At 32.5% G+C, this 18,633-nt stretch overlaps 1 protein-coding gene across 1 annotated transcript; it reads right to left on the bottom strand.

The window, feature by feature from the left end:
• Window positions 1-360: 360 nt before the first annotated feature.
• On the bottom strand, window positions 361-18,146 carry LOC130891172 (potassium/sodium hyperpolarization-activated cyclic nucleotide-gated channel 3-like). The gene is made up of 5 exons (XM_057795769.1): window positions 17,715-18,146; window positions 13,973-14,862; window positions 9,501-9,743; window positions 5,198-5,334; window positions 361-869 (listed from the first exon to the last, which is right to left on the bottom strand). Exons 1-5 carry the CDS (start codon window positions 17,861-17,863, stop codon window positions 708-710), a joined length of 1,581 nt encoding a protein of 526 aa, XP_057651752.1. The 5' UTR covers window positions 17,864-18,146; the 3' UTR covers window positions 361-707.
• Window positions 18,147-18,633: the final 487 nt, after the last annotated feature.

Here is an 18,633-nt window from a genome sequence, read left to right as displayed (position 1 = left end):
AGTTCAAGTCTTGTTAGACAACGATGAAGTGATCCATTAGAAATTAGTTTTTGTGGGATAAACCATGAACGCCGCATTATACGAGGAACTTTTTAAACGGTTGCTATGACGCAGTAGGCATCAGTTGAGCAGGACTGCACGATAAAGCGCTTGCTCAATTTGCAACCCGCAAGCGCCAATTCTTAGCTCAAGGTTCTCACTTGCTGCCTTCCAATTTTTTTGTTTTTATGCATAAAGAGAGTTATAAAAGAGGCACATTTTACGAAAGCGTGGGCCATGCAAGGATGTGTGACGTCAAAAGTGTGTCGTTTACTTTTAAAATCAATAAAAGTAATTAATTTGTTTTCTGTTTTGTTTCTGTCTTCTGTTTTGTTTCGTTTCTAAGACCATTCAACGAACTTTTTAGACACATCTCGTATAATATAATAATAGGAAAAGTGGGTAAATAGTGGTATGAATATTGGGAAAATTTACAAAATCGTATGTCTAAAATGCGGAAAATGAAATAAAATAATTTGTAGTATGCAGAAAATTGGAAAACAAGAATGGGAAGAAACTCATAAATATGTAAATACAATAAAAGAAACTGCCATGATGAAAAAAAGCGAAGTGTTGGAGCTGGCTAATATAGCATGTTATTTTTTGAATGATCTTCATCAATATTCATTAGTGCCGAATGAATTGTTGGAAATTTCATCTTTTAAAAGTTAATTGAAATGGTAGTTCGAGGCAGCAAGTAATCGAACTTTCGCCTCAGCCATCACTCTTTTTTTCAATTCGATATTTTTGTCTATAATTTCCATAAAAGCCTCTCTGCTAAGACTGAACAACTCGCATGGTGTTATTGCTACAACGGTGTAACTCTGTACCTAATAAATATCATTAAATTAATTGTTTTTATATAAAAATTTAGATTTCACTATACGTACATCCAATTTGTTGACATATGGGAATACTTCAAATATATTGCATTTGAAAATTAAGGAAAGCTCAAGATTATGAAACAAAAAATAAGAATATTGATACACTGTTATCTGAATTTTCACTAGATTTCAGTATGAACACCTCTAAAAACTTATTACGTATATACACTGCCGAGTATAAAATTAGGGTCGTACCTTAATTTGAAGTTGTTTGAGAACTTTTTATAGTAATTTTATACTTCCGCGCTCTAGAAAATAGAAAAATCATCCGATTTCGATGAATTTTTTTAAATCTTCGTTTTTACGGTGGATTTATGAAAAAATATGGGAAATATGTCATCTGGAGTTTTCATATAGTTTTACGACTTTAAATATGATCATAAACGCACTTCTTCGCATATAATCGTTCATAGATTTTTTATAAAGCATTCTTTTCATATATTTCATATATTTTTTTTATTTATCTACACAAAAAACGAACATTTTGGACAAAAAATTGAGAAATGTTATGGTTTTCTCACTTTAAATATTATCATAAATGCTCTAGATTTAGAAAATCGAAAAATTATCCGATTTCGATGAATTGTTTTTGAAAATCTTCGTTTTTACGGCGAAGTTTTGTGAAAAAATGTAGGACATATCTCACTTGAAGATTTTAAATGGTTTTCTCACTTTAAATATTATCATAAATGCTCTAGATTTAGAAAATCGAAAAATTATCCGATTTCGATGAATTGTTTTTGAAAATCTTCGTTTTTACGGCGAAGTTTTGTGAAAAAATGTAGGACATATCTCACTTGAAGATTTTAAATGGTTTTCTCACTTTAAATATTATCATAAATGCTCTAGATTTAGAAAATCGAAAAATTATCCGATTTCGATGAATTGTTTTTGAAAATCTTCGTTTTTACGGCGAAGTTTTGTGAAAAAATGTAGGACATATCTCACTTGAAGATTTTAAATGGTTTTCTCACTTTAAATATTATCATAAATGCTCTAGATTTAGAAAATCGAAAAATTATCCGATTTCGATGAATTGTTTTTGAAAATCTTCGTTTTTACGGCGAAGTTTTGTGAAAAAATGTAGGACATATCTCACTTGAAGATTTTAAATGGTTTTCTCACTTTAAATATTATCATAAATGCTCTAGATTTAGAAAATCGAAAAATTATCCGATTTCGATGAATTGTTTTTGAAAATCTTCGTTTTTACGGCGAAGTTTTGTGAAAAAATGTAGGACATATCTCACTTGAAGATTTTAAATGGTTTTCTCACTTTAAATATTATCATAAATGCTCTAGATTTAGAAAATCGAAAAATTATCCGATTTCGATGAATTGTTTTTGAAAATCTTCGTTTTTACGGCGAAGTTTTGTGAAAAAATGTAGGACATATCTCACTTGAAGATTTTAAATGGTTTTCTCACTTTAAATATTATCATAAATGCTCTAGATTTAGAAAATCGAAAAATTATCCGATTTCGATGAATTGTTTTTGAAAATCTTCGTTTTTACGGCGAAGTTTTGTGAAAAAATGTAGGACATATCTCACTTGAAGATTTTAAATGGTTTTCTCACTTTAAATATTATCATAAATGCTCTAGATTTAGAAAATCGAAAAATTATCCGATTTCGATGAATTGTTTTTGAAAATCTTCGTTTTTACGGCGAAGTTTTGTGAAAAAATGTAGGACATATCTCACTTGAAGATTTTAAATGGTTTTCTCACTTTAAATATTATCATAAATGCTCTAGATTTAGAAAATCGAAAAATTATCCGATTTCGATGAATTGTTTTTGAAAATCTTCGTTTTTACGGCGAAGTTTTGTGAAAAAATGTAGGATATATCTCACTTGAAGATTTTATATGGTTTTATGACTTTAAATATTATCATAAATGCACATTTTGAGTTATAATCATTCACAACTTTTGTGCCAACCTAATCTAACCTAACCTAACCTAACCTAACCTCACCTAATCTAACCTTACCTAATCTAACCTAACCTAATCTAACCTAACCAAACTTAATTAAACATAAATATATCAAATTTTGAAGTCATAAATATTATTTTAAGTTACTTAATATTCAAGAATCATCATTTGTGTACATCATTTTTTTTGTAAATATAATTTTTTTTTGCTTAGACCAAAGAAATAAGTATAATTTGACTATAAACATAAATTTTATGTACCGTTATTGACGATAAAAGTTGATTTTGCAAAAAATCAATAAATAAGCATTATTATCTTTTTTTTTTTATTTTTCAAAATATTCGTTTTTTTGTAAATAAACAAAATGAACGATTATATCTCAGGAAGTGCATTTATAACCACATTTAAAGTCATAAAATCGTATAAAATTTTCAAGTGAGATATTTCTTATATTTTTTCATATAAACTCACCGTAAAAACGAAGATTTTTGAAAAAAATTCATCGAAATCGGATGATTTTTCGATTTTCTACAGCGTTAATGATAAGTCAGAAAAACATATGAAATATTTAAGCGAGATAGAAAATGAATAAGCAAACATTTTTCAATTTTTGTTCTAAAATGTTCGTTTTTTGTGTAGATTAACAAAAAAAAATATGTGAACTGCGTTTGATACTTTGTAAAAAAGTTATGAACGATTATATCCGAAGAAGTGCGTTTTTGATTATATTTAAAGTTATAAAACTATATAAAATTTCCAGGTGAGATATTTCCCATATTTTTTTCCATAAATTCGCCGTAAAAACGAAGATTTTAAAAAAATTCATCTAAATCGGATGATTTTTCGATTTTCTAGAGCCAAAAAACGAAGGGACCGCGAAAGTATAAAATTACCCTTTTTATGTTTTTCGGATTTTTTTGCAACATACTTTATTCGAATAAAAAAAGTTGTTTCTGTTGTTGAAAGTTCATTGAAAATGATGGAGTTAAACTATTTTACCTTGATATGATTTTCGTGGAAACAACAAACAAGAAATTTTAATACCTTCAGTACCGAGTATTACCTCCCCTGGCAATGCTAACAGCTTGCATACGACAAAGCATGCTTTAGATCAGATTTTGAATGACCTTCTGTGGAAGACTATTCCAATCCTTCACCAGTATGTCACGAAGCTACTAGAATTTTTGGGAGCCGGCCTATGTCTTCGTAAATGTCCCCCCATCTCATCCCAAATGTATTCAATGAGATTTAAGTCTGAACTGCTAGCAGCTCAAGCAAATCGCGTGTTTTGAACCTCGTCAAGATGCCTAGTCTCCAAAAATAACCATGAATGGTACAAAATGGTCTTCTAGTACCTCTGTATGGTATGCGTTAACGTCTCATTCTCGATAAAAACTTGTCGAGTGTGAGTGTGAACAGATATGCCTCCTCATACCTAATTTTCCACCATATTGAAGTCGCTCCGCAATACAAGCTTGTCGTCACCACATTCTAACACGTCAGTCTGTAAGACAGAATCGCGATTCATCGAGAAGCAGTACGCGCTTTCAGTTCACTATTGTCCAAGCCAGGTGGAAAATTCAACTTAGCAATCTAGTGTTCACGGGAAAGCGGCGTCCACTAGCTCTAGTTCGAGAAGATAATAAAGCAGCATGAAGTGGCCTTCTACCTGTCCACTACATCATGCTATACTCGTTGTACCCTCGAGAGAATAACACCAACTTTTCTCGCCGTTTCGTCCCGACCGCAGCCATCTTCTAAGTCCTCCACAATCCCTGCCATAATGACAATTTATCTCATTGCAATACACCGACAGTGACACACGCAATTTACAAAAGACAAATAAAACGACAAAAACAAAATCATGGTAAGAAAATGTTGACGATTTAATTCCATTTTTTGATCAAGATGAATGTTTCTAGTATCTATAAACAATTTAAATAGCACTCGAACGACAAGACGTTCCGAGTATGTTATCCATTAAAAATGTCAAACTTCGTGATGGAAATGTAAAATTTGACATATTCATATCTTAAAACTTGAGTAGCAACAATCACAAGGGGTTCCAAATTGGATGTAAGAGAGTGGCTGCATACGAGTTACGTTCCGCGATCAAATTTTAATCCGGGTTACCGTAAAGATAGACCTTCCAAAAAATGTGGTACTAAATAATTTATAGTATGCGGGATTATCGATAACTACTATGAATGGGGATAAATTTAAGTAATTGGTTGAAATCTTATGACTTAACTTAGCCTAGACCTTCACAGGTCCGGTGGACCGCGATACGCAACTAGTGTACAGCGAAAAAAACCTAAGGCGTTTCCCGAAGTGGATTTACCTCGTAAAAAAGAGTATCCATTTCTCCAAAACAGTCTCCATCTTCGATATGCGCTATTTCGATTCCATGCCTGTTGTAAACGGCTAGTTGTCCATAGTAAATAAAATATATATTTTGAGCAGGTTTACCGGCTATAACTACAATCAATTTTTTTTTTAAATTTTGTTCCAAATGGGTCACAGAAAACAGTATGACCCAATAATTATCAGTTTTTATTAGATTTTGAGAAATTTTTTTCTACAACAACATAATCATTTTTATTTTTAACCACAGTGTCCTAAGACCTTGAATTTCGTTTTTTGCAATTCTCTATTTTAAGTTTGGTTTCAGGAGTGGGGTGGAGGATATAGCTTTCATTGAATTCATTAATTCTGGAACGTATTTGTCTTTCCAGTCTCAATATATTCTCCCAAGGGCCAGTTTCTTCTTACCCAATGCTCTTGTTTAGCTCCAGAGTCCCGAAGACATATAAAACAGGCAAACTGAGTGTAACCACTTTATGAAATGAGAAGAATTTTCAAATCGATGCAATTTTTCCATTTATGGTAATTATATTTGATTTTGTACAAGACTAGCGAAACGTTACACTTTGTACTGTGAACAATATGTATCCCAGCGTTTTTTTTCCATTACCTAATGGAATATATTTTAGGCTACGTTTGAAATGTCAATGAATAAACGCCAGTCGTTTGGTTCGTATTGTTTTAAGCCCATTTTTATGTAATGTCAGAAAGTACTACGGTTTTCATTCTCAAATCTTCATTTCTTTCACAAGAAAAACTTATTCTATTGTCTAAGGAAGGAAAATCTTTTTGAAGGTAACAATTCTTAAGTTTGTTTAGAAAGATTTTAATCTCTTTCAAGATTATTCACAGGACCGCATTGTCTCAATACGCCCGGGTTTATAGGAGCAAGCTCCCAAGGGGCGGACAACCGAAAGAAAACAAAATATTAGAAAAAATCGTTGCGACAGCAGCAATAGCAATGCTTTATGACGGGAATGTTTTGCGGGTTGGAACGTTTTATTATATGAAAGTAATTCTAACTAGACTAGGAAGCGGGAAAAATTATTGGGTTTAGTGGTGCTGAAAAGCTGAATCCGGCCCTGATGATCCAAATTATTTTGGATCATACCTCCACATTCATCATCATTTTATGATGAATATTTATGCAAAATCGATTGTTTCGCAGCCTGCGGTATCCCAACAGACGCATCTTTCTATCTGTCAGTCACATACCGGTCTTTTTCAATCATGTTGCGCGCAGCATCGATGTTTCTCGGAATGACAACCGATTTTGGCTGACCTTTGTCCTCGACGGACGCACGACCATGACGAAATTATGCGAACCAATGGTAAACAATCTTCTCTAATGGATGCTGCGTTATCAAAAGCTGCATGAAGTGATGCTATGTATTGTGTGTAAGGACTCTTTCAAAATAATAAAAAACCATCCATTTTTAACGATCACTATCAACACTAGCTTCGCAATAACAAACTTGAGAGGCAAGATCAACCTTTGACCTAAAATTGATTAATCAACAAAGTTTAAAACTGTGAAACCCACTTTTTGGTCCTTGATTGGTCAATCGGAATTGGTCAACGAGTGGGAGGATTGGTTTTGGTCATATTTGGGGTCACAATAATACACAAAGTGCAAATGAAGAAATTCGGAGTAGATGTGTAAATAAAAATAACTATCCTAGTAATATAAAGTAAGCCTCAATCACTAAGTATAGCCTTACACAGATCGAATCGAGCCTTGGATCAGACTTATACCAAGCTGGGATGAGTTTGCAATATTAAACTTGGGTATATCATATTCTTTTCTATTGGTAACCACACAGTTTCAATAAACAGAGCTGATAATTTACTAAACCAGTACATACCTTCTTCAATAAACATAAAATAACATTAAAAAACTAAAAGGTTTAAATGTAAAATAAGTTCTTGAAAATCATAAACGTCGAATTTTTATCTCAGACAGTTCTGAAAATAATTCAACTTTGAGGATATTAACCGACCGAAACTCCACGTTTTATTAGAAATTCCCGTCTGTATATTACCAAAGTTCTAGCAAAACATGGATATCTTTCCATAGTTGTATTTCTAGAGGTATTCTTCCATAGGGTATTTCTAAATTCATGCGACCAGATTTAGTAGGTGTTTGCTCTTATGAAATGAAGATCAGTATCTCCTCCAACAAAATTTTCTCACCCCACCTCTTTCTCAGAAATCACCCTTAAAATGTGGTGACTAAAATTGAGTTTTTATTTTTTTTCTTTCGAAAATTTCAGCTAGAAACTTGAAATTGTGTAATTTTCGTGCATTCACAACGGACTAACTACGCATATTTTTTAATATTATTATTAAAACATTGTACAGGGGTGAAATTAGCAACCCTCGCTTTATTTAATATCACAACATATTTTTAAGATGAAGTTTTATTTCAAAATATTTTTTATTGTTACATTTTTTCCCAAAACCTACAAGGAAAAAAATAAATAATGTAATACATGAACATGGCCTATGTGTCATGGATTGCCGTACACGTTCAAAGATTTGAGGTGTATTTCTTATGGTGTTACACGCTACTTAGCCCAGCATTAGACAGGTCAAAAATAGTTACCAGTTGTGACACGTGGGGTGTAGCAAACCTCAATTTGATTCGGTCAGCGATGCCTTCCTGATACCAATTTTGGGGAAATTTTAGTGCTTTTTTGGGCCCTCTTGGTAGGTAATATTAAAATCCTTGTATAAAATAATTATTTTTGGTTTTTATTGGATATTACATGAAAGTGGATTCTTTTAGAGTAAAAAATGAGGCGCTTTTGTTATTTATTTGCTGAAAATTTTTTAATAAAGATACTAAACAAAAAATAATAATAATAAAATTCTCGCTAATAACAAAAAAGTTATTGTGTATTAAATGACTGCAGACTCTGCAGACGTGAACGTCGGCATTCAGAGCATCTTCCCTGTTGATTAGGCCTTGTCTTTTTTGAAAGTTGGATCCAGATTTTCACCCAAAATTTTTCTGTAATTGCCGCGTAAATCGAGAGCAATCCTGGGGTTACACAGCCTTTGTCTCTGGTGGTCTTTGATAAAATCCATACCTAATGTTTTTAAGAAAATTCTTATTGGGATTTTCTTTCCATTGTTATTCTCCTTGTGTATAATTATGCTGTTAATCCCCGCAGTATTCAGTAATGAAAAAAAAAATGTTAATGGCCATCTGCGGCTATTGCAAGATACATTATAAGATGTCGACAATTCGTCCACGACATCTACTCCACATTCATTCAAATTATAGAAAAATATTATTTCTGGAAGTTTCTTATCAGAATTATTGTCTACCTCGTGTAGAGGAATACTTAGTTCGAAGGTATAGAAGCGCTAGCGTCGTTTGGCGGTCAATTTGAATAATTTTTCTGCATTCTTCAAACGCTGGGGTTTGTCATACCCCACCTGTCTAATGCCGGGTTAAATACGATTCTTCAGATCGTTGATATTAACTATGGATGTCGTGTAGATTTAAGATAATCCCATAAACAGAAATCATAAGGATTTAACTCTGGAGATCGAGGACTCCAATGTTGGGGCCCTCCTCGACCAATCCAACGTGTGGAATATGTTATATCTAAATGTTGCCTAGTCATTTTCGAGAAAACTGGTGTAAGAAACTCTTTAATGACTGAGGTAGAAAATTCGGCCCAATTATGTTATTCCCATTGATACCAACCCATATATTCAATGAAAAAGCATTTTGAAAATAATTTCATGGAGATTCTAGTCTGCCTATACGCGATTTTTGTGAAAATGTTAGACATTATTGAAAAATGTGTCTTGTCCGCTTACAATACATTATTTAGAAATTGAGAATTTTGTAGCATTTCGTGTGTTAACCATTCACAAGAACTAACCCGTTGAAGAAAGTCTATAGATAGCAAAAGCTTGATTCCTTTGGATGTGGCAAGGATATGACTGATGTTTTTTTCAAACTTGCATCACAGATGGATAGCTTATATTTAGAGTGTTAGTGCTTGCTTCAGGCTGTTCATTAATTTCGTCTATAATTGCTTGTTCTACGTAGTTAGTTACAAGTAGACGAAAATTACACAATTTCAAGTTTCTAGTTGAAATTTTCGAAAGACAAACTCAATTTTAGGTACCACCTTTTAAGGGTGATATCTTGGAAAGAAGTGGGCTGATTTTGGTCGTATTGAATTTAGAAACAACCTGTATATACAGACATAATAGCTTCATAGCGTTGATAGTTGATTATAACTTATTTTGTTACTAACCTACAATATCATCCGGTAGGAATATCTCCGATTTCAGTTTCGTCACCACTTTCAGCAGAATATTTCTTGGCAAAGTCTTCAAAATATATGCTTTTACCAAATATTTATGGACTATATTACACATAATTTCTTCTTTAATAGAATTCGAAACAATGTAATTGATATGTCTTTCGTTGTAGAAATTGTTTTGGAATTTGAATTTGAAATACAACAATATTCTTTTTTTCAGGTCTTCAGGCAAACCTAATAAATAAAAAATTGAACAAATGAAAAAGACTGTTTGTAGGATCAGTTGGATTCTGATTGTTTCGCTTATAGCTTGTGCTCCGCTGCATTTTGGTCGTATCGAAACAGCGTATCATAGTACATTGTACCAATATGCAATTAGGTAAAAAATTGATGCACTGTTTTTTCGATAACTTCACATTATGAATGTCATAGATAGATAAGATAATGTCACAGTTCAAGGTCCTACAAAAATGGTGGATATATAGTAGTGTGAATATGGTTGTCGTAGATGATAAGAAGTAGTATACTGATCTGTACAATCCATATTTTTAATAATTGGACTAGTTGCTCGGTTTTTTTCCTAATAATGTAACAAACTTTCGAACAAAGATCGCAATACACTTTTTACATCACCAATACTAATTTCACTGTCTAACGCGCGTTTCTATAACCAAGTTATCATCATCAGGGACTGAAGGTAAACTGTTTACTTCTACTACTGCTTACCTTCAGTCTCTGAAGACGATAACATAAATAAGTTGAAGTTAAATAAGAAAATAAAGTTTGCTTCTGTACATTTGATAATTAAAAATTAATATTTAGATATTTTGGCAGGCATTTTGAGGAACAACGGCATTAACACGTAGTAGTCGCGGTTAAGGAGTAACGAATGTGTAGCGGGAAGTAGTAGGTAACCTCGATGGTACTCTTAGAATAATTACCAAGAAACGGCGTCATTTGTGTTGTACGAACATCAAGTTTGACATTTTTATTTGTTCACAGATACTTGAAACATTCATTTTGGTCAAAAATGGAAATAAATCGTTGCGATCATTTCCTATAACTTTCGACGAGGGTTAAACCAAAAGCAATGTACCGATCAACTCGCTTCGACTCTTGGTTATGAAGCATTATCTCGAGTCGCAATGTTTCGAGCTGGCAAATTTGCCAGAAAGATTCAGTACCCAGACCTACCCGAAAATGAACATTTTTCTGTGCCTTCTCGTTCAAATTCGAAGGTACTGCTACTCCCACAAATGTCTAGTAATGTCATTAAAACCACGTTTTATTAATTTAAGAGGTCAACGATTTTTGTAAAATACTCAAACCTACATAAATAGAAATATAAGTTCGCAGCTGAAACAGTGGAATTTACTCAAAAATGATGTTGATATAGCTAATCAAGGAAAGAGTCATCAGATATTATTTTGATTTTTCACAAAAGAAGACGGACTTTTATGATGTGATAAAATCATATTAATATTAAGGCGTTTGGCCAGTATTTCCAAGACGGTAGATTTTCTGGTAGGAATTCGTGGTAGATACACTGAATATCCATGTTTTTTTCGCTTATGGGATCGTGTTGTCGAATAGTGCCAGACGAATCAACCGATATTCAAGCAGAACGTTGGGTAAGAGTGCTTGTAGACGCCCGTTTATTTCACCGGACAACGGACCGTGTTTTTTGCCGGATTCGCGGTGGTGTATGATTTACAATGGAGTGTACATACTCCAGACATCGGTCTGGCGAACAATATGTCTGGTGCATGTGCACACATACATTATAAATCGTACACCACCGCGAATCCGGCAAAAAACACAGTCCGTTGTCCGGTGAAAAAAACGGAGGTCTACAAGTGCTCTAAAAATGTGTAAACAGCCCTCGCCCTGAGGGAATATAATCGTTTTAATATGAAAAAAGGATTTATCTAAACATCTCAACCGTAGAATACGACTGGCTTTACGAATATTAAAGCTTTCTTGCTGTATGATTATTTGATAAACAAAGTGAACATTGGGAACAGACAGTATTTATGATACACCCTATATATTTTGATGCTTCCGTTGCATGTGAAGCATCGCGAAGAAATGTGTGAAGACTCTTAGTCAAGCTTCAGAGCACTTGAATCAATTCAAAGATAACTTGGAGGCATATTAAGAAAAAAATATAAAAAAACGCTTTAGCCAAGATCTAACGGACTTTGAACAACGTGATGAAGGACAAAATAATGACAACATAATAAGTGACTATATATGGAGTTTAAGTCGAGTTTCTACTACTACTACATCGAAGAAAAATGAAAAAATAACTCTCGAAACTTCTTTGTATTTCTTTTTGTATTGGGAAATTGATATTTATTGTTGTTTTTGGATAAAAATTACTGATGTATAAATTGGAATTTCTTTCTTGATTTTGTATTCTACAGAAATGAAAAAGTTTTCCTCATAATTTGAAATTTCGTTTTGATTGCTACAAAAGCAAGTATTTTGAGTCAATTGAAGCAAACAAACATCAAATTTCTGTCAAATTTTTACCGATAATTCTTCTGTGTTATTTTAGATATTCAGCTTTTGATTCGAAGAAAATATAATAAGATATGCATACATTAATCATTCAATTGGAATGTCCATTATCACATAACTTAAAAATGAAGTTAAATGTCGTTTTGGTTATTGGAAAATACATATTTTTGACAGACCTTGTACTATGCCTAAGACATGAGATCTGTTTCAAATCGGAACAATTTTTTTCATAAATCTAATAATATGGTGTTGATACAGTTTATTCCAATTTCCAATTATTTCTAGAAGCAAATTTCGTAGTAACTTCTCCTCCAAGTGAGATCAATTTGTTTAGGAACATTTCTTTAAATGTAAATTCTCGTTTCATCTAAAATGTAACCTTTAAAATACAACCCGGAGCTATGTAAAAAAAGTACGGGCGAATTATATTCTTTAAAATTATTGCAACACAAACCGTCTCTTTTGAAGCTTTTGAAGCTTTTTGTTGTTTCAATGTAGGGTTTTGTCCATTGCAAAATCTGCGATTTTGATTGTTGATTTGATTTACATTTAAGTGAAAGAGTACTTCTATCGAAAAAAAAAATATTATTGAAGTACCCAAAGTATCATATCGATGCAGATCTTTATTTTAATTAAATTATTTTCTTCTAATTCACGCATTAACTACATCTTAAAGGAAAAGAGTTTAAAATTCAATCCCAATATCTCATATAAAGTTGTAGAAAACTTCTGCAGACTTAGCATAACAGTTTTTGCTACAACCCGTAGCTATTTAAAAAAAGTACGGGCGAATTATAATCTTTAAAATTATTGCAACACAAACCGTCACTTTTAGAACTTGTAAAGGTTTTTGGTGTTTCAATTTAGGGTTTTGTCCTTTCCAAAATCTGCGATTTTGATTGTTGACATTCACATTTAAGTGAAAGAGGACATCGATCGAGAAAAAAATGTTATTGAAGTACCCAAAGTATCGTATCGACGCAGATCTTTTTTTTAATTAAATTATTTTCTTCTAATTCACGCATTAACTATATCTTGAAGGGAAATAGTTTAAAATTCAATCCCAATATCTCATATAAAGTTGTAGAAAACTTCTGCAGACTTAGCATAACAGTTTTTGATACAACCCGGAGCGATGTAAAAAAAGTACGGGCGAATTATAATCTTTAAAATTATTGCAACACAAACCGTCACTTTTAGAGCTTGTGAAGGTTTTTGGTGTTTCAATTTAGGGTTTTGTCCTTTCCAAAATCAGCGATTTTGATTGTTGACATTCACATTTAAGTGAAAGAGCACTTCGATCGAGAAAAAAATGTTATTGAAGTACCCAAAGTATCGTATCGACGCAGATCTTTTTATTAATTAAATTTATTCCTTTCAATTCACGCATTAACTATATCTTGAAGGGAAATAGTTTAAAATCAAATCCCAATATCTCATATAAAGTTGTAGAAAACTTCTGCAGACTTAGCATAACAGTTTTTGATACAACCCGGAGCGATGTAAAAAAAGTACGGGCGAATTATAATCTTTAAAATTATTGCAACACAAACCGTCACTTTTGAAGCTTTTGAAGGTTTTTGGTGTTTCAATTTAGGGTTTTGTCCATTCCAAAATCTGCGATTTCACATTTAAGTGAAAGAGGTCTTCGATCGATATTTAAAAAAAAAGTACGAGCGAATTATATTCTTTAAAATAATTGCAACACAAACAGTTCAAGATTCAATTTCAATATCTCATGTAAAGTTGTTCGAAGTATCGCAAAAGCATATGAACACTTGCGCGGGAACATACTTTGAGCCTGTTTTATAGAGAACGCGCGTTATTATTTACTAGAAGCAAGAGTAGCCCCGATATTTCCCACGAAAGTTTATGGTCCACCTTTTATATTATTAATACCAACAATTCTATTTAATTGTATATTAAATTAATGTACTGACCTCTGTATCTAACATACTCTTTAAACTGATTAAGTAAATCTTCGTTCTTGCTTTTTACACTAAAAAACGTGTTCCAAACTTGATAAACTTGGGCGTGTAGAAAAAGATGTATGAATAAAGCGCAGAAATAACATATGGTGATAAGTAAAATAGTCCATTGGGTATAAAGGGGTTCGAGACCTTGACTGACCATAAACAAAATCAAAGTTGTAGAAAGAAAATCGAGATTACTATCATGGACTACATAAATTTCTGAAAATCTGTCTATATGATAACTAAGAATAAATATCATTGAGTATAAAAAGGTAACGATTGCAAAATATATGAGAACACATTTGATTGCTTTCAAATGATAGCTCGTGTAATCTTTATAATTTTTAATTAGGTCAAAAGCATTGAGGAGTCTCTTCAACCTAAAAATCCTTATCAAACCGAAATATCTCATATAAATGACTTTAGGACTCCATGTGATCAGATAAGCAATTAAAGAAATATTTGGCAACAAAGCTATGACGTCAATTATAAAATAAGACTTTAAATATCGGCGTGCTATGTAACGGTGACTGAGAACTGTCCTATGATCCAAAGCATTGTAATATCCCTCGAAGAAAAAATGGATCATATCTAATAAATAGATAAAATCTCCAATAGTTCTCCTAATGTGGCCGAGCTTAAGGTACTCGTCGAATATGTAGAGACTACTCAAGAAATATGTAATTAACATGTATAAATAAACCCAAGCCATGACATATTCCCAAAATAGGTTCATCATGCTGAAAGGATGGATCGTGTTTTTGTAGTGCATCAAATGTCTTGTCTGTTCATTTTTTCTTGAGCTCGATGATTTGAAATAAATCAAAGTCGTTGGGTGTTTAGAATTTATAGTCATCCTGAAAATAATCAAAGTCATTAAAACACATAATCACTTATACGACGGGGACCCAATAATAACCGGAATAGCGATGCCGTCAGCGCGGGTTTTACAGTCTGTTTTTATGTACGAAATAGTGATAATTTCTAATGCAAAACTTCACTGTAGTTTTATTACAGAATAATCTAAATATTTCTTTATATATTTATATATATAAGCGGTTTCTTATTGGGAACAATGAAACATCAAAGTGGACTAACTTTTATATATTTTCCGAGCTAACGAATACTTATGTATTCGGTGGCTTTGAATCGTATTCAATATTTAAAGTAGACAAATATATTACAGTTAGTCTGGTTACCTTAGTTAGATAGTTACGTTGGTGTTTCATTGCCACGTTCCCAATAAGAAAACGCTCAATATATATATATATATATATATATATATATATATATATATATATATATATTGAAACCTATGAACTTTAAAAGGGTGATGACGGGGTGGTTATTAAATTTGTTCATTGGTAGTGTAAGTGATACGATTTCGTGGTCTAAATCTGCCTACTTCACGCAAAGAAGTTAGCTCAAGACCAGCAGTGAGTGTATTAGCGTCAATAGTGTTCTCGATGGTAAAAAAATCATTTTTATATCCTATTTTAAATCTTTTATATTTTTTTATTTCAGCTTTTCATTTCCTTGGTGAAATTCTAAAGAGTATGCAGATTGAGGACTTGGAATCAACGAAGAAAAAGGGTGATTCGTTGCGTGGAGTAGACTGATTGAGACCACGGAATCGGATCACTTCTTACCGATGAACAAATAACCATCTCGTCCTCACCCTTCTCTTGATAATGGCTTTGAGCCAAAACGTCGAGAATTTTCTAAATTCCAATGCAGTAACACCCCGTGAACCTAGTTCTTTTGTTCATAATCCTGACCGCGGAAACCTTTCCGAACATATTTGTTAATTATTAAAAAAAACTAATTTCAAAACAGAAGAAATTAAATAAATAAGTGGTTTGAAGAGAAAAGTCGTTGCAGTCCAGTTTGGAAAGGAGAATAAATAGTGGAATAATTGTCTCACGTAGAAATAACTTCCGAGGAGTTAGTTCACACATGCGATGAAGTAGAAGCCACAGCGGGAACGTTAACTGAAGAAGAAATAATGGATGCCGTTATTCATGGTGCTAAGAAAAATGATAAAGACAAAGATTTTAATGACGAGCCACAAGATCCTACGATTTTATCTATTAGCGAAGCAAGGAAAGCTGTAAACACTTTATAATCTTTTGTAGAGCAAGTGTAGTTTTGTTTTATTTATTAAAGATTGAACATAAAATTGATATAGAAGCAAAAAAATTACCGACTTTTGTAGGATGAAATAAATGTAAAATGGAAATCATATGTTGTCGTACATTTTAAGATTTCAAAGTTTCTTTTGCATTTAACTTACTTCGTTTAAATTTATAAATCCTAAACAAATATCCTAATCGAAACTCTGTAAGTAGAAATATTAACCAATAAAAACACACTTTAACGTAAGCCCTTGGTCTTTCTCTGTAGTAGATTTTGAGTACGGCCATACAAATATTGAACACGATGATTTATTTTGTTGCGATATATCTAATGCATGTTTAGAAAATGAATAAATTTAGTACTAACGATAAAAAATAGTTTGACATAAATAAAGTTGTGATACGATAGCTGTGGGATTTGGATATAAGCATCCATCCACAGTTTTAGGTGATGCAAATCTTCCTAGAATATCTCTCAATATATAATTGCATTTTCTGGTGTAGAATGCTTTATATAAAGAAGAACTCAAAAAGTTAGTTATGTAAATGTTAAAAATAATTTTTTTTTGTAATATAAAATGCATAAGTCATTGAAAAAGAGTAAGAAATATGCTTTGAAAATTGTAATAGAATCTCCATGGAAAGCAAAAGTATATTAGAAGGGTTCAATGAAAATGCATAATTGAAAGTACGGTAAAATTATTGGAGATGAAGTTTATAAGAAAATTCGACATTCCAAGCCCTATAGTTCAAATTTCTTTGTAGAAAAAATCGATTATCTCAATCATATTTTACGTAATTATTTTAATAAGATCAGAGACTCATCAAAATGTATTCTTAAGCTAGTGCTGAAATTATTGAAAAAGGAAAAACTTTCAAGAACGAGTATTAATAAGTTCGCATTTATTGCAACGTTTGAGCGAAGAAATCAGACAAAAACGGCCGCATTTGGCTAAGAAGAAAGTGTCGTTTCATCAAGACAATGCACGAGATCATACATCCGTTACTGCAATGGCCAAAATTAATGAATTAAAGTTTGACTTGCTTCCTCATGCACTCTATTCGCTAGATTTAGCTCCCTCAGATTATTTTCTGATCCCAGAATTGGAAAAATGTCTCGGTAGTCAAAGATTTTCCAATAATGAAGATGTGATATCTGCAGTTAGTTGCTATTATGAGAAGCCTGACGATTCTTATTATAAAAAGGGTATCGAACTTATCGAACCGAGTCGAGTAGAGTCTTCAATTATTATTCAACTTACCATCGTCAGTGCAAGGGTGCGAGGATGTTCCTAGAAGTACCTGGCCTAAACTAGAGGTGGAGGTAGTTACTTGAAAAATACCACCGAATTAGGAAGTACATAATGTATACAGCACGATTGAAGACGTGGAACGTTTTAGCGAAGAAATCAAGCGATAACGACCGAATTTGGCTTGTTCATACACATGATGGTAAAATTGTATAATGTCAATACGCAAAACAACTCAAATATTGACACAAAAATTCGAATTATACAACTATCAAGGTCAGAATAATGAAAATAGTGTTTAAAATTAATAAAATATATAAGTACCTATAAAAAAACCATCTCTTAATTTGAATGAACGCTCCGGAGTTGAATATATATTGTACTATTTCCTTTTCATTAGTTCTGCTTGTCACAACTTCTTGATAGGTTAAACAATGCTCTCTGGCGATATTCTGGTCCGGAAATATTCTCATTTTGAAAAATTCTCAGTATATCATATCTAAGATTGATTTTTAATTGATATTGACATAAACAAGCAAGGCCGTAATGATGTTAATAAATATTACATACAGACCCACATTGATTATATTAATACAAAAGTTAACAATCAACTTGAAACAAATAATAGTTTTTTTTATAATTTCATCATCTTCCCTCAATTCTGTATGCGAAGATTTTTCATGCATTTACATTTTTATCAGTCTACGGCTGTTTTTTTTTCGTTTACCCATCGAAATTGTGGATTTACCTAGTTTCTCGTAATCTCCATTTAAATGTCTGCACTATTTGTTTGTTGAGTTTTTTCTAATTTTATTACCTGTCCACAACTATCTCAACTAGTTGTCATTTTGACGTTACGTGATTTCCAATATCTTCCTTTGCACTTAGTCTAACTCTCGGCAAGTGTTTCCACGAAACATCGTATGTTAACTGAAAATTTGGACACGAGAAAGCTGGGAGCAAGATGGGTGCCGGGTTTGCTTACAATTGAACAAAAACTGCGTCGTGAAGATGTTTCCATTGAGTGTTTGGCAATGTTTTACATAAATTATTGCGCCGTTTCATAACCATGGGTTCATCACTTCATACCCGAAACAAAGAACAATCAAAACAATGGATTGATAAGGGAGAAGCGGCTCCAAAGGATTTGATAGCGTCGGAAAGCACTACAATGAAGTTACTAGGAGGAAAAATTCTTCTACTTCTTTATCACACGAACTGAATGTTTTTTATGAAGATTTTC

Source organism: Diorhabda carinulata, chromosome 3 (assembly GCF_026250575.1).
Source record: "Diorhabda carinulata isolate Delta chromosome 3, icDioCari1.1, whole genome shotgun sequence".
NCBI lineage: Eukaryota > Metazoa > Arthropoda > Insecta > Coleoptera > Chrysomelidae > Diorhabda > Diorhabda carinulata.
The sequence above is the reverse complement of the archived record's forward strand: the minus strand, read 5'-3'. Positions and strand labels throughout refer to the sequence as shown.